The sequence below is a fragment of the Pteropus alecto genome, unplaced genomic scaffold (assembly GCF_000325575.1).
Source record: "Pteropus alecto unplaced genomic scaffold, ASM32557v1 scaffold95, whole genome shotgun sequence".
In the NCBI taxonomy this organism is placed as follows: Eukaryota; Metazoa; Chordata; class Mammalia; order Chiroptera; family Pteropodidae; genus Pteropus; species Pteropus alecto.
Window position 1 is genome coordinate 4,651,656 of NW_006441071.1, and position 27,083 is coordinate 4,678,738.

General features: G+C 37.7%; 1 protein-coding gene across 2 annotated transcripts in view; it reads left to right on the forward strand.

Moving 5' to 3' along the window:
* The window catches only part of TTC39B (tetratricopeptide repeat domain 39B), a 122,578-nt gene that overhangs the window by 54,466 nt on the left and 41,029 nt on the right, over positions 1-27,083 (forward strand). For both annotated transcript variants that reach the window (XM_006918356.3, XM_015594556.2), the window contains 5 exons: positions 1,827-1,922; positions 17,059-17,169; positions 19,394-19,525; positions 20,449-20,525; positions 25,711-25,778. In XM_006918356.3, coding sequence (XP_006918418.1) covers positions 1,827-1,922; positions 17,059-17,169; positions 19,394-19,525; positions 20,449-20,525; positions 25,711-25,778 — 484 coding nt within the window. The remainder of the gene's footprint in view (positions 1-1,826; positions 1,923-17,058; positions 17,170-19,393; positions 19,526-20,448; positions 20,526-25,710; positions 25,779-27,083) is intronic.

Below are 27,083 nucleotides of genomic sequence, written 5' to 3' on the forward strand. Positions count from 1 at the left end.
TCTTAAGTGAGTGGAGCAGAAGGAGATTGCTGATTCTACTACAATGCAGGGAGGGCTTATTCTTGAACTCTGTGGGAATTTCTTTCTCTTGAGTAGCCCTGTCTCCATGTGTGTCTGTAGAGGTGGCTCTGGGTCAATAAAGTAGCCTAAGAGTCTGTAAACCAGATTGGTGTTCACCTCCTCTATGCCACTTCAGCACTCTGTGAGGGACATAAAACAGTTTATTAAAAAATAAGATACCTTGTATATATGTACCATGTCTTCTTTATCCAGTCATCTATCAGAGATCACTTTAGTTGTTTCCATGTCTTGGCTGCTGTGATTAATGCTACAATAAACATCAGGGTACATATATCTTTACAGATAAATGTTTTCAAATTTTGGGGGTGAATACTCAGAGGAGGAAATGCTAGTTCATATGGTAATTCTATTCTGAGTTTTTTGAGGAACCTCCATGCAGTTTTCTATAGTGGGTGTACCATTATTTTACATCTTCACCAGCAATGTATGAGGGTTTCTTTTTCCCTATAACCTCTCCAACACTTGTCCTGTTGATGATAGCCATTCTAACAGGTGTGAGGTGGTATCTCATTGTGGTTTTGATGGACATTTCCCCAATAGCAAGTGAGGTTGAGCATCTTTTCATATATCTTTTGGCTGTTTGTATGTGTTACTCAGCCATAAGAAAAGATGAAATACTGCCATTTGCGACAACATAGGTGGCTCTTAAGAATATCATGCTAAGTGAAATTAGATGGAAAAAGTCAAGAAGCATATGGTTTCACTGTTATGTGGACTATAAAACTGAAGGCAACAAACAAATAAGACTAACGGACAAAAACTCAGGCACAAACAACAGTTTAGTAGTTATCAGAAGGAAAGGGAGGAGGTAGAAAAGAATAAAAGGGGTCAAATATATTGTGACATAAAGCGATTTGACTTGGGATGGTGAACACACAATGCGGTATACAGAAGATGTGTTATAGAATTGTACACTTGAAGCCTATATAATTTTTTAACCAATGTCACCCCAATAAATTTAATTTAAAAAAGGATACAAAATACATGCCCTTTATTTTGAGAATTTATCCTCAGGAAATAATCAGGCAAGGGTATAAAGGGGCTTATTACAGTATTGTTTGTAGTCGCAAAACTTGAGAGTAAACTGCATGCCCCAAAATGAGGACTGGGCAACAAATTAAGCCATTTCCATTTTGTAGAATTCTGTGCAGACAGTTACTACAATAAAGTAACTATTTATCAAGAGGAAAAAAAAATCACAATAAATTAAGATTATAATAAGGGAAACCAGAATATGTCACCCCAAAATAGGCTTCTTTGACATAAAAATTATTTGGAGCTGAAGCAATTAAGAAGCAATAAAAGGCAGAAAAAGCTCTCTCTTTTCTGCCTAAAGGCAGGAAATAAATTCCTTCAGATGCAGCCAGGGACCCTAAGTGATCAAGGAAAAATTTTTGCTCCTCTACGATAACCAACTTTAATAAAATATATGTATTGATTTATTTGAGAAAAGATCTGGAAGGATATATACAAATACAATGCTATCTTTGGGTAGAGAGCTTTGGGAGTGATTTCAGTTAATTTTTTGTGTGTGTGTGTACTATGATAAAAAGAAAAATAAGTTTATTGGGACTGTATTTCAGGAATGTTCACCACATAACCACATACTTGGTTTTCAAAATTGCTGAAAAATGGAGGTGAGATGTACTAAATAGTTGAAAGGCTTGTGTTATGTACTTGAATTTATGTGGATTTTTCCTATAAGACAAAGAAATAAAACCTCTCTCTGCCTTTTTTCTTAACAGGCCTTCTTGTGCAGATATGGCAACAAGCAGCCATTCCTTTGCATCATGTCATGTGAAACAGGAGTCTGGACAGCACAGATCATCTAATGTGAGCAGGTCAGGAAGGGGGTGCGGGCATCCCTAGGGGACCAGGGGAGAGCAGTCCAACCCTTGGGTTTACTGTTATATAGATGTTAGAACAGGGCTATGTATTTTACTCTCCTGTGGGGTGGAGAGAGACCTGGACAGGTGTAGTGCCCTTTTTACAAATGAGGGAAGGAGGTGTGGAACTGCCAAGGAATTCAGTGAGTAGGTGGTACTGTTAGATAAAAGCAGAAACAAAACTAGATTCAGCTTTTAGAAACAGCTTTTGAGATTATTTAATCTAAAAAAATTTTAACCATTAATTTTATAATAAAATAATATAACACATTGCCAAGCATTGGAGAAAATAGAGGAAAGGCGAAACATAAACCATATGTTAAATTATGACCATTTTAATACAGATTATTAGAATTTTGGTATATTTCATTCCACTCTTTTTCCTAGGCTTGTGTTTCTTGATATGGATGTAACCATAGGGTTTTCATTGAATATTGTATTATGATGTTTTTCTACTTATATTCTTCTCGTATCCTTGGCTTAAAAGTACATTTTAAGAAACATTCATTGTAGAAAATTCAGGAAGTATAGAAAAGTACAAGAGAGAGAATAAAATTGTATTATTACCATAACTATTTTTGGAGTATGTATGCTTTTTTTGACTCTGCATATACAGAGATTATTTTTTTATTTGCTGAATTAGAATCAGATTAAGTATACTATTTGGTAACCATTTTGAAATTTAATATATCATGATATTTTTACTTGCCATTAAATATTTTTTTATAATATCACATTTAATTGATAAGTGCTGTTGTGGTCCTGCCCATTCCAGAATTAATCATTTTTTTCTTTTTAAACATGTAGGTTGTTCCTTTATCAGTTATTAAGGCAACTCAGTTATAACTATTTTGAGAAATAGTTATACCATGAGAAAGTCCTTTGCATCTATCCTTAATGTTTATTAAACTTTAAATTATACAGCAGATCTTTAGCATTTTGGATTTGACATTTGAAATTTCAGTTATTTGTGAGTGTGTTCATAACACTCATGGACTTGGCAGTTTGTTTTAGGACTCAACCCTCACAATATAAAGAAGGGATGCAATAATATAAAGACTGAGGAATAGAGATGAAGTTGAAAATACTTTTAAGGATCTTAAGGCATTTTTTTCCACATTACTGTTTTATTCCATGTGGCCCTGTTCATGGAAATCTGAGCTTTCTTCAGAAATATGTGTCCCTCCCTCAGAGTTATCATCTAACCCATCTGATAGTTTCCTAGGTAACTACTGCATCAACATTTATCTTGCTGGGCTTGAAAGCTGTAATAAAATAGCTAAAAAATATATTACTGAAAGCAGTAGTAAATAAAGGGTGTGACATTTAGAGGGAGCCCTGGGCTGAATCTGTAGCCTGGAAATCTTCAACCAATAGGTAGTTGTCGAAGTCGTGACTGCAAATGCCATTTCCAAGAGAGAAACAATTGAGAAGAGAACGGAAGAAGGGTCTTTTGGGAATACAAACACTGAAAGGATGGCTGAGGGAATGAGAGTGCAAGTAAGACCTAAGAAGATGTGTGTGAGAGAGTCAGACTCAATGAGACAGTGGCTGGAGCATGGGCAAGGGGTTTGGGTGGGGATGGGTTCTGGAATCTGGTCAACAGAGGCAGATGTTGCAAAGTTCTACATGCGTGTGGGTTAAAAAAATATCCTTTGCGTTTGTACTTTTGTTTGGAGGGTTTCAAGCTAGTCGGGGCAGGAGCCAGGCTGCAGTTGCTAAAGATGCGTGAAGGGCGAGGAAAGTAAGGAAAGTGAGTGTCGACTCCTTTTTGAAGTTTTTGCGTATGAAAGAAGAGTGGGAGAAGTTGTGTTTTAAGAGAGAAAACAGAATTGAGAGAAAACAAGAAAACAAAAAAAGTTATATTTTTTGGCTGTTTTAACTTTAAATAGATATGAGCAAGATTTAGATATGTTTCTGAGATGGAAATGGGTCAGAGAAGAAGATGTTAAAGATAGGTAAAGGAAGTTCTGGTTCAGATGGCAGAGCAGGTTAACACTGTGCTTGCCTCATCCCATGACCACGTCAAAATTACAACTAAATTATAGGATAACCAACCACCCTTGAGAAGCACCTGAAGACTAGCTGAATGGAACTTCTATAATTAAGGATGTAAAGGAGTTCCATCAAGTCTGGTAGGAGAGGCAGAAATGCAAAATGGTCTGGTCCCGCACCCATGTGCAGTGGTTTAGAATTGCGCTGGATATCTTGATTGTATAGTTCCTCTTGAGGAGTGAGGAGTCCCAGCCCCACACTAGGCTCCTCAGCACGGACCACCAGTACTGAAAAGAGGAATCCCCACAACATCTGGCTTTGAAAATCAGTGGGAATTCTGTTCAGGTGAGATGGAGTGCTGCTGGAAACTCAGGTGTTTTTCTCTTAATGGGTCCATGCATGGACTTACTCGCTCACAGACTCACTTGCTCTGAGCTTCATTGCTGGGGCAGCAACTTAAAAACCTCCAAGGATATACAGAGAGGAACTGAATTATCTGGTTTTAGGGCAAAAGCTGGAGGGGCAGGTCAGTATGGGATAGAATTGCTAGCAGATGCCATTGTTTCTTTGTTGAGCCCTCCCCGCACCCTGCCTGCAGGCACCAAATCTGAGTCTCCATCAAACTGGCTAAGGCGCCACTCGCTCCACCCTGGTGATTCCCTGAGAACACTTGCTACCCAACTTGTACATAGGCTGGAACCTCTTTCAGCAGCTGTTCCTCACAAGTGGCAGGTCTAGGCCTATGCTGCAGACTTTCCTAAAATCCCTCAAAGGTCCACAAACCCCAAACAAGCAGCAGCTGGCCTCGGCATACCCTTTACCACTTGCTAAGCCGCCCCTAGCTTGGCACTAATGGCAGCAAGCCTCAGTTTGCAGCATAGTCTCTCTTAGATGCTTTCAAGTCCAGCACATGCAGCTACCAACCACAGATCACTTTATAGCTTTTACCAGGTGGGTCCCCCAGCCAGGCAAAGGCAGCAGCTGACCTGAGCCTGCACTGGAGCTCCTCCAAAGAGGCCCCAGAACAAACAGACCTGGTGGTTGACTTCAGACTACACTAGAGCACCATCCAATTAGTCCACAAATGACACACCCAAAGAATGGACTCAGCAAGAACCAGATCTTTGCTGCAGCTTATCCCACTCTGTGGGGTCAGCCTCCACACAATAGCAAGTCTGCTATGGTCATGGCCAGTCCTTATAGCCAGTCAGCCTGAGGGTCAGTCCTACCCATTGATGTGCCAACAGCAGTTAAGACTCAACTACAACAAGAAGGCACCCACAATTTACACAAGGGACATCCCTGGAATACCCGGTTCAGGAGACCAGGGAGACTGTGCCATTGAGGCCTATAGGACATTACTACATAAGATCACCCTGCCAAGACTGGGAGACAGAGCAGCTCTATATAATATGTAGAAACAAAAGGAGGCAACCAGAATCCTTGAGGAGACAAAGAAGCATGTCCCAAATGAAAGAACAAGGCAAAACTCAAGAAAAAGAACTAAATGAAATGAAGGCAAACAATCTATCAGATGCAGAGTTCAAAACCATGGTTATAAGAATGCTCAGTGAACTTAGGGTAAGAACTTAGATGAACTCAGTGAGAGTTTTCTTAAAGATAGAAACCATAAAAAAAAAACCAGTCAAAAAATGAAGACTACAATAACTGAAATGAAGAATACATTAGATGGAATCAACAGCAGATTCAATTGAATCAGTGATTTGGAAGACAAGGTAGCAGAAAATACCTAATTGGAGCAGCAACATAAAAATAAATAAATAAATGAGAATAGTTTAATGGACCTCTGAGACAACATAAAGCATAACAGCATTCATATCATAGGGGTACCAGAGGAAGAAGAGAGAGCAAGGGATTGAAAATGTATTTGAAGAACTAATAACCGAAATCTTCCCTAACCTGGCAAAGGAAATGGACATACAAGCCCAGGAAGCATAGAGATTTCCAAACAAGATGAACCCAAAGAGCTCTACACCAAGACACATCATCATTAAAATGCCAAAGGTTAACAACAAAGAAAGAATCTTAAAAACAACAAGAGAAAAGCAGTTAGTTACCTATAAGGAAGCTTCCATAAGGTTATTAGCTGATTTCTCAAAATAAATGTTGCAGTCCAGAAGAGATTGGCACAAAATATTCAAAGTGATGAAAAGGAAGGACCTATAACCAAGATTACTCTACCCAACAAGGTTCTCATTTAGAATCCAAGGACAGATAACGATCTTCCCAGACAAGAAAAAGCTAAAGGAGTTCATCACCACCAAACAAATATTATAAGAAACATTAAGGGGACTTCTTTAAGATAAAGAAGAAAAAGAAAAAATATGAATAATAAAATGGCAATAACTACATAACTATTAATAATAACTTTAAGTATAAATGGATTAAATGCTTCAATCAAAAAACATAGGGTGGCTCAATGGACAAGAAAACAAGACCCATACATATGCTGCCTGCAAGAGACTCACCTCAGACTGAAAGTAAAGGGATGGAAAAAGATATTTCATGCAAATGTATGTGAAAAAAAAAAAGCAGGAGTAGCAATACTTGTATCAGACAAAATAGACTTTAAAACAAAGGCTATAATAAGAGACAAGGACATTATATAATGATAAAGATATCAATCCAACACAAGGATATAACCCTTGTAAATATTTATGCACCCAACGTAGGAGCACCTAAAAATATAAGCAAATATTCATGGACATAAAGGGAGAGATCAACAGCAATACAGTAATAGTAGCGGACTTTTTAACATCCTGTTGACATGAATGGATAGGTAATCGAGACAGAAAAATCAATAAGAAAAAAGTGACCTTAAATGACACATTAGACCAGATGGATTGAATTTATGTTTTTAGAACATTTCACCCCAAAGCATCAGAATGTACGTTCTTTACAAGCTCACATGGAACATTTTCCAAGATAGACCACATGACAGGTCACAAAACTAGTCTCAATAAATTTAAAAAGACTGAAATCCTATCAATCATCTTTAATCACAATAATATGAAACTAGAACTCAATTACAATAAGAAAACTCAAAAACATACAAACACATGGAGACTAAATAACATACTAAACAATGACTGTATTAACAATGAGATCAAGGAAGAAATCAAAAGATACCTTGAGACAAATGAAAATGAAAATACAGCAACCTCAAGTCTATGGAACACAGCGAAAGCAGTTCTAAGAGGATTATTCATAGCAATAAAGAGCTACCTCAGGAAACAAGAAAAATCTCAAATAAACAGTCTACATTATACCTAAAGGAACTAGAAAAAGAACAAACAAAACCCAAAGTGAGTAGAAGGAAGGAAATAATAAAGATCAAAGTAGAAATACACAAAACATAGTCTAAAAACAATAAAAATGAAATCAAGAGCTGGTTCTTTGAAAGAGATAAACAGACTTGACAAATCTCTAACCATACTCATCAAGGAGAAAAGAGAGAGAACCCAAATAAAGAAATTCAGAAATGAAAGAGAAGTGATAACTGACCTCACAGAAATACAAAGGATTATAAGAAAATACTACAATTATATGCCAACAAATTGGACAGGCTCAAAGAAATGGGTAAATTCCTAGAAACATACAATCTTCCAAGACTGAATCAAGAAGAAACAGAAAATCTGAACAGACTGGTAACTATTACCAAAATTGAATAATCTAAAAACTCCCAATAAACAAAAGTCTTGGACCTGATAGCTTCACAAGTGAATTTCACCAAACATTCAAAGAAGAATTCACACTAATCCTTCTCATACTATTCCAAAAAATTGAAGAGGAGGGAAGGCTCCCAGTCTTATTTTACAAAGCCACCATTACCCTGATTCCAAAACCAAAGACATTACAAAAAAAAAAGAAAGGGAATTTACAGTTCAATACTCTGATGAACATGGATGCAAAAATCCTCAACAAAAATATTAGTAAACCGAATTCAGCAATACATTAAAAGATCATGGGAGGAGATATTCACCAATGATACATTTGATAACGGCTTACTATCCAGAATGTATAAGAAACTCATACAACTTAACACTGAAAAGACACATCATCTTATTAAAAAATAGGCAGAGGACCTGAATAGACATTTCTTTAGATAGGACATGCAGATGGCCAATAAACATATGAAACGATATTCAATGTCACTAATCATCAGAGAACGCAAATTAAAACCACAATGAGACATGGGGATATGGAGAAAAGGGAACCCTCGTGCATTGTTGGTGAGATTGTGAATTGGTGCAGCTGCTATGGAAAACAGTATGATGATTCCTCAAAAAATTAAAAATAGAACTACCATATGACCCAGCAGTCCCACTTCTGGTTATTCATATGAAGAAATCCAAAACACTAATTTGAAAAGATATATGTACTTCTATGTTTATTGCAGTGTCATTTACAATAGCTAAGATATAGAAGCAACCTAAGTATCCACTGAGAAACAATTGAATAAAGAATAGTGGCACATACATACAATGTAATATTATTCAGCCATAAAACATGAAATCTTATGATTTGCAACAACATGAATGGACCTAGAGAGTATTAAGCTAAGTAAAATAAGTCAGACAGAGAAAGACAAATACCATATGATTTCACTTATCTGTGGAATCTAAAAAAGCAAAATAAATGAACAAACAAAATAGAGACAAACTCAAAAAATACGAAGAACAAACTGACAGTTGCCAGATGGGAGGGCTTGGGGAATGGGTGAAAAAGGCGAAGGGATTAAGAAGTACAAATTGTCCATTATAAAAACAGTCACAGAGATGTAAAGTATACCATAGGGAATATAGTCAATGATATTGTAATTTATGGTGTCAAATGGCTACTAGACTAATCTTGGGGATCACTTCGTAAGTTATACAAATGTCTAATTGCTATGTTGTATGCCTGAAACTAATACAATATTGAATGTCAACTGTAATTGACAAATACAAAACAAAGAAAGAAACAAACAAAATAACAAATAACCCCTCCACCCCCAAAAAGATATATAAAGTAAGAAACAGAGGGGAAATTTAAGAAATTATTTAGAGGCATAGTCAAGTATATAGTATATATATTTGTAGATTTCATGGCCTTTTTCATTTTGAAAATTAAACGAAAATTTCTACTCTGGCTTTTAATCAACAGGTCTTTTAATGTGTTAATAAAAACAAGCACTTTTAAATGTTTTGTGGAGCAGCCTAAAAGGACATCTATAAAGTGGAACAGAGCTTCAGACTTGGACAAGTGTATAGGTAGTTAGACTGCATAGAACAAAACAGCACTCTACCTGATGTGTTACTTTTCCTGTGACTCTGCACTCCACAGATATCCAGTGTATTTGCTCCTTAACAAAAAGTTGTCAGGCTGTCAAGGAGAGAGCCTTGGTCACTATTTAACAAACAAGAAATACTGGATGTCACATGACATACTCAAGGTGCCACAACCAGGCAGTGGTTGAATTGCAACTTAATGGTCAGTCTTCTCATTTTCTGGCCAATGCACCTTTCATAAACCCAGTTGCCTCCCTGATTATAATCCCTCTCATTTGTTTAGTCTTACAGTGTGATGACAATCATGGTTTCTTTCGATTGTTATTCAACTTGAAGAGCCATGACAGAGTCTTCCCATACGAGGATCCTAATGCCCAGAGAAGCATGTGGCTAACTAAGAGGTTGTGCAACTCTGAAATTTTTTGAGATTGAGTTTATTGCCGGTGTCCTTACAGGACAGCACTGACACAAAGTCACAAGTTTTGTGTTCATCACTCTAAATCTGTTGACACACTAGTTGTTGAAACAGTTGTATTAAGGTCAGTTCTGGAAAAATGAGGAAAGACTTTCCACCCGGGCCCATAGCTGTCGTGTCACCTGCTCCGTGTACCACATTTCTTTATTATTTGAGAGACATGTTTGGTCTTCAGAAATATTTTTTCCATGGGAAATGTTATAATGACAGGTTGCCCGCTTTAAAATCTCTGAGATACAGTATATTTTGTCCTCTTGATCTACTTGAGATATTTATCAAAAGCAGGAAGCAGAGAGTGGTCTAGGGTCTCAGGATTGAAAGAAAGGACACAAATCTCTTATAGACATTTTAATCCTTCACTTATGAAGCCTAGATTGTCAGCTCAGCGTGGCACAAACCATTGGTAGCTTTAGTTACTTAATGAAGGTCATGTTGGAGAATCCTAGAGCTACGCAGGGAATTCTGGTCATTCAGGAGGCTGAGTTCCAGAGGGTGCTTAGTGAGATGAGGTTTTCCAGTGGCTGAATCATTAAGGTTATGGCCATATTTTGACTAGGTGCTTATGAGAGAAGAGGGGACCCTCTCTCTTGAATTGGTTAGTAAACAATGAAGGCTAGAGGGAGTTGTTGTTTAATGGGTACAGGGTTTCAGTTTGGCAAGATGAGAATTCTGGAGATTGGTTGCACAACAGTGTAAATGGACATAACACTCCTGAACTGTGCGCTTAAAAATGGTTAAGATGGTAAATTTTATGTTATGTTTATTCTACCACAATTAAAGAAAAGTAGAATAAGAATGCCCAGACATTAATATATAGAATTCAACCTAGATTTCTTTGACCTTCTTCTTTGTCTTAGAAGGGTCCTTGGAAAGATCCCTCCTAGTTTAAGAAGGAAAACAATGAACTGAGCTCAGAAAAGCTGAGGCAGGGTTATTGTATGCATCTCACCTCCTTGCTGTATTTACCTTTTATTCTTTCTTCTTGCCTCTTCTTAACTCATTTGACATTAGCCTAAGGAGCTTCTGCTTTGTTGCTTATGGTTGTCCAGCATCTTCACAAGTAGGATCAACCAGGGGTAGTTGCCAGTCTTTGCCAAATAGCAACCATTTCAAAACAAGTGAATTTTATTTAGAGACCTTTGCGGCATTGCTAAATTATAACCATGCCAATGAGATAATGAGATATTAAAAAGCAGCTCATATAATTGTGCTTATTAATAAATCAGGAGAGGAGGAAAAGACATTAAAGTGCAGGCAATTTAAAGGAATTTGATATATCATGTTCTAACTTTTGACTAAGTGCTTTATAATAAAAATTGATGAATATCCCACTCTTCCCATTAATTAACAGATCTACTAACATAGTCATGACATGAAGTACTGTGGCCCCGTTGGGGTAGCCCTGGATCAGAAGTCTGCTTTCCTGTTTGAGTGTGAAGGATGAACACAGTTCACATGGAGAAAGACTAGCCACTTTTATTCTTTTCAAAAATAATAGTATTTACCTCATTCTTTTATTGCATTATAAGTAGCATTTTTACCTCGTGCTGTCTTTTGTGTTCCTCATAACAGCACTGTTAATGCTTATTGAGTTGGTATTGTCATGTCTTCATATCCTTTTATAGATGAGGAAAGAGAAACTTGGAGAGGTTAAATGATTTGCCTAAAAGTCTCACCTTCTAACACAGCCCACCAGAGACTGTGAACTTGGATCCTTCCTTCTTCTTTCTGGGATTATTAACAAGAAGTTGTACCAGGAGTCTCTGTAGCTTGGTTGTTTAGCCATAGGTACCTCTGAGCTTCTGGATGAATTGATAGAGCTGAGGCAGAGTGGCCTGAAGCTATCGAGGGCAGGGAGATCTGGAGTCCTCTGTACAGATAGGATCTTAGATTTGCTTGGAAAACAACCCTGGATGCTCCCACACATGTCAGTAAAGGTATCCGAAGAGTAAACCATAATTCTCACATTATTCTGTGTCTATAAACCCTGTGTTTAGTTCTTGCTTTGAAAGAACTCTTTTTAGCCTATGTCTAAAACCAGTTGAGATATCAGTAGAAGGGTCAGACATATAGAGTTTAAACCACGAGCCTTATTATTTTTATAGCCAGTCTTGGAGGATGTACCTTATGGATGGAGAAATGGGCTTTTGACACAGCCCTGAATGAGATTTAGGCCCTAACTTGCAAGTGTCCCTTGTGAAAATGGTGATGGTTGTGGGGTAGACCCTGCCCTACTTAGCTCACTGCATCACTGAAAGTATAGACTATTATGAGCCCTCTTTCCTTATAGTAAAGGATCTGGACCACTCATGCCCAGTTTTCTTCCCAATTTACCAATCATATAACTCCTATCCCAGGGAAGGAATGAAAAGAGGGGAGAGAGTCCAGGAGTGTTCACCCACTAAATCTCCCTCAGGTAAATTTGAGGAATAGGAGGAAACGTTCTTCTCTCATGGTTGTTACCATCAAGCTCATCCGAGAGTTTCTTAGGTAGCTACTGTAACATTTTTGACATACATCAACATTTGCAATGCTTACCTATCCTTAGTTGAAAAACTGATTACTATTGAGCTTTTATTACATAGAGGTGGATTTAAAATAAGTTTGTATTAGAGGTGCTTTTGGACAACTTTAAAATGTTAATAGCTATTAAATTGAGAAGGCAATTATTTTAAATAATTGATTTATCAGTTAAAAGAAGCCAGTGAAAATGTAAGAAGTGATTTAGAGAAACTCAGCATTATCATATATTGGTTTTGTAGGCTTTTATCCATTTTAACACAAATCATAAAAATCTCCTCTCTACCTTTTTTTTTAATCAGCAGGTCCTGTGAATCAGGTATGGTAACAGTAGGTCCTTAGATTATGAGCAAAATGCAGAGAAACTTTGCTCTGTCAGAAAGTATGATTGTATATGTGGTTCTTATCACATGAAGCTGAATATTCCTGGAGAATTATACTAGTGCCTCAATAGATATAGTGCTTATACTTTTATTTCCATGACCTTGCCTTATTTTTACAGTTATCTTGTACAGTAGTAACAGCAGGCTTGACTATCCCCGTCTTACAGATAAGGAAACTGAAACTTAAAAAGGTGATGTGGTTGTTCATGGTTACAGAGCTGAGAAGTGGTGAAGAGAAGAATTTCCTCTTTGTTTGTCTTTAAAACATTACTTTGGTGTTATAATATTTATATAAATATTTTCATCATAAAAATGACATGAACAGAGTTTAAATAATTTGGAAAGAGGAGAAAAAAGTCACCATGATCTCTCTACCCAACGTAAGTCAATATGAATTGTGAGTTCTTACAGAGTAAAAACAAAATCTCCAATAAATAATTGAAAATAGTCTTGGGAGCTGAGATCTGGTTCCCTAGGACCACAGTTTCAGTGGAATCAGTACGTATTGTAATTCTTTGATTGCAGCTCTTGGGGCACAAGGTGTCCTGGGCCCCTGAATAAACTAGAAACTTTCCCTTGATATACTTAGTAAAGAATCCAGAATTTCTATTTTCTATCTGCTTCCTTGATCTGTAATAGTCCTCGTCTCTCCTCACCATGCACATATCCTCAGATTGTCTTAAATAATAAAATTCTGGCAATCTGACTATCTTATATATGACCTTTATGCCTTCGTTTCTCCTGCACATGTTGTGAAATGGGAACGCTTTTCAAAGATGAGGCAGTGGACTCAGGGAAGTTAAATGACTTTCTGAAGGTCCCATGACTAGAGAATGACAATGCTGACTTTTGATTTCCAGTCCAGGAATTTTCATTACATCATGTCAGGCTTGAAGAGGATGCCATGTTGATAAGCCTCTTGCAAGATACTTGGCTGTTTTTAAATAGCCATGTTCATCACTCTAATCTGGTTAGACACTTGTAGTGAGTGGGGTTAAGCAGAGGAGTTTAAGCTTCATGTGATAGATGTGGGCAGCCATTTTACATTCTTAACCTGGGGAAGCAGTATATGATTGAACATCTGTTTTAGGAGGAGTAGTGTGAGTGGTATCCAGGATGAATTAAAGCACAGAATTAGTATTGTTTGGAAGCTTGTTGTCCCCTGCACCCCTTAGGCCTAGAGTCAGGAACTCTGATGTTTGAGCCAGCCCCAGCAGTATATTTTAACAAGTCTTCTGTTTCAATCTAATGCAAGCCGAAGTCTGAGAACCACTGCATCAAAGCAGTAACACTCAGGAAAACATTATTGGAGCCTGTTTAGGAATTCAGACTTGAAGTGATAAGAGTCACACTTAATGTGATGACAGTGGAAATGGAGAGAACAACTGAATCCAAGAGATGTTTGAGAAGTTGTGGTCCAGATTCAACTTGTTCTCTTGGTCATTCCTTGCAGAACACATGGTAGGACTAGTATTCTGGAGGTGGCAGCAGGGGGCGGGGCGGTCTTAATTTCATGTGAGCATCTTACTAAACTGTTAGGAGGGTTGAGTTTACTATGTTTGGAGGTGATAAGCTCCCACTTTTATTTATCCGTGTAAGCTGGGGCATTTAAGTGCATCCTCCTAGGTGACAGAGTGTGGCCAGCTGAGATACAGATTTAGTTGTTTGTCCAAAGGACCAGTATCTATTCACAGCCCATTTCTTCATAATAAAAGATGAGCTGTAATGTGAGAGAGCCGGTGTGTGAAGATTAAGAGAACAGGTGACGGTAAAACTGGAAAAGGTAATAGTTGAAGGGAAGGGGTGATTAGAAAGGGAGTAGAGATTTCTGAGATAAAAATTTCCTTTGTTCTTAGAATAAAACCCATCTTCTCTGTCACTATGGTTCCTGGTTTCTGTCTGCTTTCTGTCCTTATTTTCTCCCACTGTCTGCCTTGCTCACCACATTCCCAGCTGAGAACCTCCCCGCTCCCCTCAACCTAAATATTGCCATGGCTGACTCCGTATTACAAGACTCAAAGGTCACCCTTTTGGAGAACTTTGCATGACCATCCTCATTAATGTTGGGTCTCACCCCACCCATCTTCCCAAACCAGTCTCTCCCAGATTATTCATCCCATTCTGAGATGATCTTAATCAACTACCAGTCTTCTTGTCTAAATCTGCACTCCCAGGAGAATGAAAGCTCCTTGAAAGCCCAGGATCTTATCATCTTGTTTATTGTTGTATTTCCAGCCCCTAGAAGAGTCCTGACATGTAGTTAGAGCTTAATAAATATTAGTTGAATGAATTCTAGGTAGAGATTTGATTAGAGTAGGGGATAGGGGTAGAAAATGGGTGTAAGACGTATCTGTGGACACCAGGCAGCAAATGTCGACTAGGTTAGACTGGGTAGTAGAGGTGAAACAGGATAAATTCAAGAGATGTTTAAGAAGTAACACTGACTGAATTTGGTGATGGACTGATGGGAGGTATCAAGCAACTATCTAGTGAAAAATCTTCCTGAGATAGGTTTGTGAACTTCTAGCATTATTTGACCTCTTCATTTACTGGAAACTTAAGGGCAAAGCAGTTCTGTATTGTCAGGGTTCTCCAGAAAAACAGGACCAATAGGATATATAGATGAGGAGATTTATCATGGACATTGGCTCATGTGATAATGGAGGCTGAGAAGTCCCACAGTCTGTTATCTACAATCTGCAGAGCTAGGAAAGCCAGTGGTGCATTTCAGTGTGAGTCTGAAGGCTCAAGCACCAGCAGCACAAGAGAGTGGAAGATGGATATCCCAGCTTAGGGAGAGCACACAAACTCTCCTTTCCTCTGCTTTTTCTTCTGTTCTGGCCTTGCATAGATTGGATGTATACCCACATTGGGGAGGTCCATCTGCTTTACTCATTTCACCAATTAAAAAGGTAATCTCTTTTAGAAACACTGTCATAGACACGCCTGGAAATAATGTGTTACCAGCTGTCTGTACATCCCTTAGCCCAGTCAAGTTGACACAAAATTAATCATTATAATTCTTAGCTCTTCAGCTACTCCTCCACCAAGAGCTTGTCTCATTTCTGCACTGCTCTAGAGTAGAGGTGCCTTTAAGCTCTAGGCATGAGGTTTCTACCCAGATCAGATCTACCTAACTGCCCACCCACCTATCCACCCATCTACCTGTTCAACAATATTGCATTTCTGTCTTAGGGAAGAAAGACAGACAAAGACAAACATGTCCACAAATACTGCATGGGATACTTTGGATGGTAATAAGTGGTATGGCGCAAACATATGAGTCAGGATGGGGTAGGGTCAGTGAAGCAGCTCTGAGCTGGTGCTTCTCGATCTGAGATCTGCATAACAGGAAGGAACCGGTCATGAGAAGTCTTGCTAGCAGAGGGTTGTTCCTTGTAGAACCTTCAGAACTCATTTCTGGTAGATGAGTAACTGGTGAGATTTTGTTTTTATGCTTCAAAGATTGAATTTGGAGAGGCTGGAGGTATGGAAATTAAACTTTAAGTACTTTTAAATAAATTGCTTATTTACTTACTGAAATATTTTTCTATTCAAAATTGTTACACAAAATATTTTAGAGATGGCTCCAGTTTTAAAGAGCAAAATTTTTACCAATCATAAGTAATTAACATCATTTTCCAAAAAGGGTAAAATCATGACTCTCATAGAGATGTAGAAATGAGCACATGGTAAAGACTTTACTTAACTCATTGATCAATGAGGAACCAGGCAGCTGTTATAACAGATTCAAAGGAGAAATGAAAACAGCACAAATTTTTATGGTGTAAAGCAATGTTGAAATAGATATGCAAATTCAGGCATAAGCAGCTTTTTCCACACTAGTGGGTAGTCAGCTGAACCTCTACTGGCCAGGGCAGAATTGACATGTCCATAGACAACAATTACTTTGCACTTTTATCAGTTACTTACAATTCACAGAGTTGTGAGGTGGCTCCCATAGAATCAAAAGCAAATAACCTGGAAGAGTCTCCTCTAAACAGTTCAGTTTTCCACTGATACACACTTCTCCCCCTATATAATCCAACTAAAACAAAATAATATCTGCTCCCCCATGAATAAAGGTAGTTCCTACACTTGTGGTCTTTGAAGTGATGGGGAGTTGGGGGATCATTTATTGAGTGCCCACTATAAGCATTATTTGTCATTTATTCCGTCCTTACAATAGCTCCTGAAGTAGGTGGTGGTGTTCCCATTTTACAGATAAGAAAATCAGCTCCCTAGCTCATTTCTAGGAGGTTCAAGACACTGCTACTAAGTGGCAGAGTTAGAATTCTAGCCTGTCTTTCTGTCTCCAAAGTATGTGTATGTACACACACACACACACACACACTCGTTCCCTTCCTGTGACAACTTGCTAATAGTAAAAGCTATAGAAATTCTGTATATTTTTTCTTAACCTTTAGGTCATCATCAGTCAAGATGGATCTCGAGAGTGGCCTGGAAGAATGTGCTGTAGCATTGAACTTATTTCTAAATAACAAATTTACAGATGCCTTAGAATTGCTTCAACCATGGTAATTAACTTTATTTCCTTTAGGTAAAATATATTTTTTTCAGATGTTTTTGAGGATTCTGTCTTTGATGTCATGCTTGTTAGTTAACTTATCTGTATTTCCACCTGAATATTTGGCTGAGACTCTTTACTGTTGGTTAGTTTTAATATTCAGTTAAGAAATTTGTCTTTTCAACTTTAATCAGTAGACAATTTCCGATTCTTTCTCATATTTTAATTTCTGTACTTGTTCAAATAGTGTCATTTATGTAGTTTTGTAGAGCTTCATTTTGCTTTCTTCAGTGAAATTTTTTTATGGATTTCCTGGTAAGCTTAAATATAATTGAGAAAAGTTTCCTTTGAAATGGGAATGAGAAGAACTACTAGAATATGCTAAGCTCAAATGCTAAAAAATTTAAGATAATACAAATATTATTGGAATTCCTTATATATGTGATAAACAAGTTAAACAGCTTAATTTTAATTAAGAGTACCTGCATATTTTTAAGATGTGGCAGCAAAAACTATGCTCAGTCTTCTTACTAGGCCTCACTTTGACCACAGTCTTCAACCCTACAGTGCGACTATAACTTGACAGGAATACTTACTCTTAGGTTTTGCCTTCATACACACTTACTTGGATGAAGCTTAGATCTCATATAATAATTTTCTAGTAGGTTAGCTGGGCACAAAAGAGGGAATCTCATTCCTTTGAGTGATCAGTAGGGTTACATGACTCCAGTCATTGACTTCAAATCTTAGAAATTAATTTACCTACTAAGAAGCTGCTCTGGTAATTCTATTAAGATTTAGAAGACCTTGTTCAATTAGCATTTCAGAGCTTAGGAACAGTTGTTAAAATGGATGATGAAGCCACAGCCTAAGGAAATTGTCCATTTTTGCTGTTTCCAGCTCTTGTCTCACAGCCTCTACCTTGCCTGTCTCCTGCCTTTTTCTCAATGACTTCTCCATCTTCTGTCTCTACCTCCTTTTGTTGGCCTGTCATTTTCCTTCCTTTGTCTATCCTTTCTCAGCCTGTATGGCTGTCTCTTTCCTTTTTTATTCAAATAAGTCTCCTTTTTTTTTTTTTTTCCTTTTCTGCCAGTAACACTCAGCTGGACATAGTATGGAATGAGAATAAACGATTTAGTATTATATTTAGTGGAGTCTTGTATTCTCTGATCTTTATGCATGTTTCACTCTTAAACATATGTTTTTCCTATTTGAATACTTTTTTACCTCTTGGAGGAACTTTCGATTTAAATATGAGGTTTAAAACCACAGTTACTGATTAACTTTGGGCTGTTCTTGTTCCTTGTGGTTCTTTTGAAAAGCCAGTCCCCTCACTGTTCAGGACAAACTGCAAATGACCAAAGGATGTTTAGACTCTTTATTTCCATGAGGGAAAAGAATAAATTGGCTTTCATTTGTTTCGCACAGCAGTGTTATGCACTATATTTGAATTAAGAACAAAACCGTGCATTGATATTTTAAATCTTGTAAATAACATAATTTAAGAAGTTTTGAGAAAAGTAATGGTGAGGTTTTCACAGTCTGAGAATCTGGGGTGTCTGCCACACATTAAGAATAACTGACCTTAAGAATCTAATTCTCACTCATAACTTGATAACTTGAATTATCAAGAATTTTAATCAGGAATCTCAGATAATGGGATTAGATTAAATTAGATATAGAGTCTAAAATGTTCTTTTGTCAGGGCCCCCTGTGGCCAACCTAGCTTATTGCAGAAATCCTGCTTTATCTTGGCCTCTGGCTGGAAGAAGGGAGGGAATTATTTTAAAGGAGACTTTGTCTTTCGAAAAACACATCAGAAATTGTCACAAGATATATTTCCAGTGGCTTTTACTTTAGCACTTATTCAGAGCTAAAGACAGTACACTTCCCCTTGTTGGACTGGGAAAAATTGGTTTGCTTTGAAACATTTCCTAAGAAATGAATCCACAGGCTGCCCCCTTGTGTTCAAATAGGGAAAAGCATCTTCTCTCACTGCTTCAACCTGGAACATTCTGTGCTGCCTGTGTGGGCTTAAATTGGAAAGTCCTTGGTACTTGAGTGTTTTAGGGCCTGTCTCTCAAAGTCCATTTTATTTCAGTGATTATGGTAAAGAAGTATCACTTTGAAAGTCAAGACATGCATTTATTAGGATTTCTCATGATTGCATCCAGACAAGACTTGAATGCTTCTCAGTTGTATTGAAATGTACTAATTCCCTATGTTGCCCCCAGGGCTAAGAACAGTATGTACCATGCCTTGGGCTACAGTACCATTGTGGTGTTGCAGGCCATCATGACCTTCGAGCAACAGGACATCCAAAATGGTATTTCTGCCATGAAGGACGCCTTACAAACCTGCCAAAAGTATGAACTGCATAATTAAATACTTGAGAAATGACTACAAACCTTTATGTCCGTGTGACAAAATGAATACAGTTTGCCTGACTGAGAGCACAGTTTGAAGCTGGTCACAGCTGTAGGAAAGGACTTGAACTTCAAAGCTTTTTGGAGGCCTCATTTAATTTTATGTAATAGAAACAAAAAAATTTCTATTAGAAATTATAGTGTGATTCTCATTTGACCAAATACTCGGCTTCTATATACCTTCTACTTTCTTTTTTTGGTACCTTTAGGTACAGAGAAAGGCTGAGGGAGATTTCAGTGGGTTACAGTGAGCACCTCTCCCTGTGGTAGATGAGTTGAGGTACTACACATCAAGCCAGGCCAAGCAAGGCACATTCTTCTTCTATGTGGGAGATGCTGCAAATTCAGAAGGGAATGCTATATTTGCTTAAAAAGGATGTACTTGGTAAAAATGAGATTGATTTTCAGTTTTATTTTAATCTTTGCTCTGGATAGATAGGAAGACCCTAGCAAAAGCTTTTAGTTAGCATTGGTGCATTTTAATATTGGTGAAATTATATCCTCATGTAACTGTGTTACAAGTTCCACAAATGAAGGGAGAGCTTCCAAATACTGTATTCAAGTCCATTCTTTACCTGTGGTGGCTCTTACCACAGAAGTACTGATTTCAACAATAGAAGTCAGGGAAGGTGCTTGGCAGGTTTAGTGTTCACTGTTTGTGTGGATTTGTCCACTCACATGTTCAGTTAGCAGTGTTGAGAAGGGTGGTCTCTGCTGTACAGACTTTAGGGTTTAGAGTTTTACCTTGATGCCTCTGGTGTGATAGTGGCTGAAATGAATGTCAAATGAAAATTTATTTAGCCTAATTTATCATTATTTTTTCCTTTCTATTTCCCATCTGCCCTTCTACTTATTCTATGCAGATATAGGAAAAAATGCACGGTTGTAGAATCTTTCTCAAGTTTTCTTTCTAGAGGATCATTGGAACAGATGACTGAAGGTAAGAAATATTTAAAAGGTTAATTTTTTCCCTTTCTTTGGTAAATTAAAACGTGATACTGCTCATAAAATTCAGTACTTAAATGTTTCACATAAAATAAATGAATATCTTTTTCCCTTCCCCATCATACCATCCAGAAGTAACCATTGTTAATAGTTGGTTATGAAGCCTTGCAGACTTTTCTGTGTTTATATATGCTGTCCTCAAACTCTTGTACATAGTTTTCATGCATTTTTGTAAGCGTTTCAGAGGATAGATTCCTAAAAGTGGAATTATGGGGACTTAAGATTTGAAAATGAATAATATTTATAGGTACTACCTATTTTTTCATCAAAGAGTTAGCTCAGTTTATATTCTTACCATTCATGTATGAGAGCTTCTATTTTTTTACAAGCTATTAAAATTTCTTCAAGGTGAAGTAATTTTGATACCTTGAAAAACAATGATAATGTTTCACAATATAGAAGGTGTTTGGTGTATGGACATTTAGGAGTAGTCAAGAATCCAGGAATGGCTCTAGCGTCTTGAGCAGATGGATGGGAGGAAAGGACTCCTTTGCTGTCAGCTGTCGCATGTCCCTACTAAGATTAGGGCAGATGTTCCATGATCAGCTCTGGTTTAGAAGTGATGCACTCTAGTCAGAATTGTTTACAAGAAAAGAGCATCCATATATCCTGTGGAGAAAATGATGTCCTTCAGATGTGGCTATTGTAGAATAAAGCTTCTCCCATCTAAAGAGAATTCGTGTCTGTGCTGTCATTGTCAAGCTTACTCTCTGGAAGAGGTAACATGAAACAGTGGCTGTAGCTGTGGCTGATTAAAGCAAGGGCAGTTCTGGATCCCACTGTCAGTCATTCCTAGTCTTCAGGTGTATGTCAGACACATTTTTGAATGTGCTTTATTATGAAGTTTTTTTTTTTTTTTTTTTTTTTTTAGAAGAGCATTATTATCAACTTGTGGACATTGGAGAACTCAGGAACATTTGCATGATGTGACGCTAGGGTACTGATTATTGGTGTGGGGGGTGGACTATGAGACTTGTTCTAAAAGGGTATAATGCTGGCCTTAAAACCATTATGGAACAGAATGGCACTTCATTTGTCACTCTAGACAGCCAAAGCCCAGCTTCTCTTTCTCTAGAAACTGACCTATAAGAATCCATAAGAATTTATTTCTTCCCTTGATTTTGGGTAGAATATGTCTTTCTATTTTTCATTTTGAGCCATTTATGTAAATTGGGCCTAGAAGTTCTAAAGTCCACTAAAGTAGGTAAATGGGAAATTAAATGGGCCCCAAAGAAATTGGACTCTTTCATTTTAGTCTCCTTTCTGTTTTCCTCTAAATGGTTCCTCTCCCGTGGCATATTGCCTCCTGCCTCCCTTTCTTTTTTCAATATGAAGGTTGACATTTGAGATTTTTTTACCTTAGTTTTGGGAAGAATAACATGGTATTTTTTGTGTAAATATAAATAATAATAATTTAAAAAGTAACAATAATGCCCTAATTTTAAAAAGCACTCTCTCATGTCAGACACCGTCCCTAGTGCCCTCCTTAACGTTATTCAGTCTAATCTGTGTAACTTCTTTTTTATAGACTAGGAGCTAATGTTCAGAGATATTAAACACATGACCCAAGATTATCCGCCCAGCAGAGCAGCATTCAAACTTGATCTCCTTTCCCTAAGCCATAGCTCTTTCCATTATACCCTAAACTTTCTCTTGTAGATAGTAGAGAAGGGCAAGAATGTGCCATATATGAACAAGGGAAAGGTTGATTTGTTTCTGTTAGACATCTTGAAAATAGATGGTTCTGTGTTCTTTTTGTTATGTCTTTAGACATAACACTTTAGAAAATCTAGAATAGGCACAGAATTTTTACTAAATATTAAAAAAATAAAACAACAGTGAGATACCACTACTCATTATTAGAATGTCCAAAATCCAGAACACCAGGTGCTGGCAAGCATGTGGAGCAGCAGGAACTCTCATTCATGGCTGGTGGGAATGCGAAATGGTGCAGCCACTTTGGAAAGGCAGTTTGGCAGCTTCTTACAAAACTAAACATAGCATTGCCATACATTCCAGCAATTGCTCTCCTTAATATTTACTCAAAGGAGCTGAAACTTATGTCCATACAAAAACCTGCAAACGAATGTTTGTAGCAGCTTTATTTATAATTGTCAAAACTTGTAAGCAACCCAGATGTCATTCAATAGGTGAATAGGTAAATAAACTGTGGTACATCCAGACCTATCAAGCCGTGAAAAGACATGGAGGGATCTTAAATGCATATTACTAAATGTAAGACATCAATCTGAAAAGGCTACGTGCTGTATGATTCCAAGTATATGACATTTTCAAAAAGACAAAACTGTGGAGACAGTAAAATTTTAGGCAGTGGTTGCCATGGTGTCGGGTGGAGAGGTGAATAGGTGGAACAAGAAGGATTTTTAGAGCAGTGAAAATAATACGTGTGATACCATAACGATGGATACGTGTCATTATACATTTGTTCAGACACAGAGAATGTGCAACACTAAGGGTGAAACCTAATGAAAACTATGGACTTCGGGTGATTATGATATGTCAATGGAGATTCATAATTGTAACAAATGTGTCAGTAGGTAGGGGGATGTTGATAGTGGAAGAAACTGTGCATGTGTGAGGGCAGGGAATATATGGGAAATCTCTGTACCATCCTCTCATTTTGCTGTGAACCTAAAACTGCTCTAAAAATAAAGTCTAAAAAATAATAAAAATAAATTAGCTCATGACTATAGCCTATTCTGAAATATAGGTTTATTTAGACTTTCATAAAGGTATGCTTAGCTAACATTTCAGTTCATAGTGAAGATATTTCCTTAAGTGAACTAAGGAATTTATAATTAAGAGATGTTCTGGTCGGTACATACTCATAAATGCCAAATGGCTAATTTTGAGAACCAAGAAACTATCCAATATAAATCAAACAGAGTGAAGAAATAAGACTTTTGTAAATTAAGTTGCATTTCATTCCTAATGAGTTTGGCTGCCACTGCCACCCAAACAGGCTTTGTGTTCAAGGGAGCATGTCAAAACATTGTAGCTTTAGTATGTGATTTGTTTTTCCTCTTGGTAATTTTCATTTATATCCTTGAGTGGCTCGTTGTCTGTAGGAGTGAGTATTTAATTAAACTTTTCATGGGTTTAACATAGAACGCACCCGTTCTTCTCTTGTTGCTGGCATATTGCCCTGAATAGTTTTCGAATTGCCTTTAAAAACAGATATTTATATGTAGTGCTTAGGATGCAATAGGGATTTAATAATGAAGAATATTTACATATGGTTTATCTGTGTCTTCTGGTTACATCCTTTACCTACTCTTAGGTCCATCTTTAACATATCCCTGATCGGATCATCCTTCTGCTCAGATCTCTGCAAGGACTCACCATTGCCCACTGAATCAAGGCTAGACTCTGACATTCAAGGTCATCCATAATTTAGCTGGTGACTTAACATTTTCAGGCTCATCAGCCGCTGCTCCCTTTACACCTTGTGTTTCAGCCAAAGGCCCACTCCTTAGGTGCTCTGTGTTTCCCTTGCTCTGTGCCTTTGCCTCTACTAGTTTCTCTCCAAGCAGCAGCTTCACCCCTGGGCACCTGCCCCAGCAATCTGTGTTACTGAGCAGGCTTTCAAAGTGAATAATTCCTCACAATTCCCACTTTGCTACAAATGCACGTAGGAAGAGGATATTCAGGTGATTCTGTAAAAATAGAAGTTACCAGTTTTTATCCCACTTAACACACTGAGAGAAATTCAAAGGCATACTTTGAGGTGAGGTGATTTGAAGAACTGAGACCCTGCTGATAGTGCCAGAACGTGCACAGGCCATAACTCCTTAAGTTTGGCCCCATCTATATGTGTGCTCTTGAGGGATCTTAGCTGCATAGTTGCTTCTTTGTAAATTCAGTCTGTGGAACGTGAACATACAGGAAGTTGAACCAATTTGTGAGAACCAGTGTGTGTGTCTGTGTGTGTGTGTGTGTGTGGGGGGGTCTGGTGTATAAATTAAAGAAATAAAGCACTAGTTCTTACCCAGCTTGATTCAACAAAATTCCCATGAATACAGAAATATCCTATTTTTCAGTTACTTCACATAAAAATGCTCTGTTTTCTGAGCTTTTACCAAAAAGCACAACATGGGCCAAGGGCAGCAATTTTAGTGCAAGTAGCTAACATATATCGAGTGCCTCTCTGAATAGTGAACTCTGCATGTAGTACTCATTAGGTTCTTTAGCTGTGAAGCGGAGATATTACTATCCAGTCTTTATAAATGAGGAAACCAGCAGAGAGAGGTAGGTTAGCTTTCTTGAGGTCCCACAGCTAAGTACTTGGCAGAGCGTTTCCTCCAACCCAGGCTGTTAAATCCCCGAAGCTCCTCTACTTAACATAAAATGCCAATTTGTATCTCATGGATAAAACAGGAATGTGCTGATTTTTTAAAATGCAAAAATGCAAAGGTTCCCCCTTCTCCCCAATCTCTGCAAGTATAATGGATTGTTTAGGAATGTAGGACCAGTTTTTGAGGTGCTCCCATGTCCTTGGGATATACATAGCTTTACAGAGCCCTTTTTTTAGTGCTTTGTTCCTGTGCTAGATATCTCAACGATCCAAATAGCCTGAACTGTGCTGTGCTGACTCTTTTTACATCGTCTTCTGTGTGTGAGGAGCTATGACTTGGGAGAATTGCTGTTTTCTCTTCAGGGTAATAATGTCTAATCATTGCCACGATTACCTTAACTTCATATTTTAAAAGCTAGAATTCATAAATTTAAGTTAGTTTTTTTTCAGTTTTTATAATTGCGTTACTGTTAAGTTAAAAAATAAATGTTTTTTTTTTTTTTTTAAGTGCTTTTAAATTTTGGTTTCCTCTCGCTTTGGGACTCTGACACCAACTACTCCGACTCCTTTCAGTTATATTTGAATGGGAGCCAAAGATGACTCCCCTGAACCATTTCACACATTCTGGGAAAATCTTGCTAAGGGTCAGAACCGAGGTCATCATTCTACTTTTAAGGAAGCACCAGAGCACTAGGTGTTTGCGTCTCTCTTGGGCTCATTTATCTACCATTCTTTTCTGAACATCTCAGAGCAATTACTGTGGACATGGGATTTTCCTTAATATGATTTTATTTGTTTTTAATAGAGGAAATGCATGCCGAAATCTGTTATGCCGAGTGTCTCCTGCAGAAAGCAGCACTCACGTTTGTGCAGGTAATGACCCTTTAGCTTAGAGTCAGTATTGCTGGAGTAGCAGGCCAGTACCCTATAGCAAAAATGTGGCTCATTCTATGTCAGCACTTCAGTTCTTTTGACTTAGAGCTGTAATAAAAGATATTTGTTATTCTGATAAACTTTGGCTGAAAAAAGGACTCCAGGGAGCTTTATTCCTATTCAAATGCACTTAGAGTCTGTTTTTGAACTTCAGTCTCCTGGGAACCACTGCCTTTTAAAGAAAGTGTCTTGCAACAAGTACACCTAATTTCAGGATGCTTCTCTGTGTGAAAACTGAGCTTATCCCTTTCTGTGCTTGCTAATGGTAGAGGGCTGCATCCAGCAGGGGCCCCTGACAAAAGAGGCTTTCTTAATCCTTGGCCATTCCCTCCTCAGTTATGCATGCTTAGAAAGCTAAACTTTTCATGTATATTTCAGATTTTATTTTTTCCCCTCTTCTTATTCTTATTCTCCTTTCTTGCTTATAGTTCTTTCTTTGGAAGAACAGTTTTAACTAGTCACTAAAAAAAACCCCAATTATTTTCTTATGGGGCATTTTATATTTTTACTTCTAGAAACTGTTACAACCAGGACTTTGCCTGTCAAAAAAACATGGATTTTAACATCATGGCTGCACAAATGGCTGTGATGGATACAGTGGGGTAGCGGTGGGGTGGAAATTGTAAGGGGGCAGAAATTCAACTGTAAAATGGAAAATCTTCCTCAATTTCAATGTTTTACATTGTATTGAGAGTTGCTTTTCTCTTTTTATGGAGATTGACATCTTAGGTTGGATTCTGGTTTAATAAAACTGAATCAGTCTGGTCTATGACCCCACTTCCTAAAACCCAGCATATTATGAAGGCCGGTTGAAAACAACAGTCTTACTGCCTTAGTAAACATAATGCTAGTCGCTGAGGCCTTTATTTTTTTTCTGATGTGTTTCCCAGATGGGGATTTTACAATCAAATTTGAGATTTGAAGTCTTATTTTATACTTGGGGACTTGTAATTAAACATCTGGGAAAGATCCATGGCTTCCCTCTTCCTCATGCTGCCATACCCAGTCAGTTTCATGGTCATGCTTCTGTTACCATTTGAAGATTTAGCAGCTCCATCTCTTCCTCTTTATTCTGATGATAATCGTTCTAGTGGAGGTGCTCCTCAGCTCTTCCCTAGACTGCACAGTAACCTAGTGACCCTTTGTCTCTAATTTCTCTTAACTCCAGCTCATGCTCCCTTGTGGAACTGAGCATCCTCTCGAAGACAAGATTCACACTTTGTCATTTCTTTGCTTCAGCTTTTG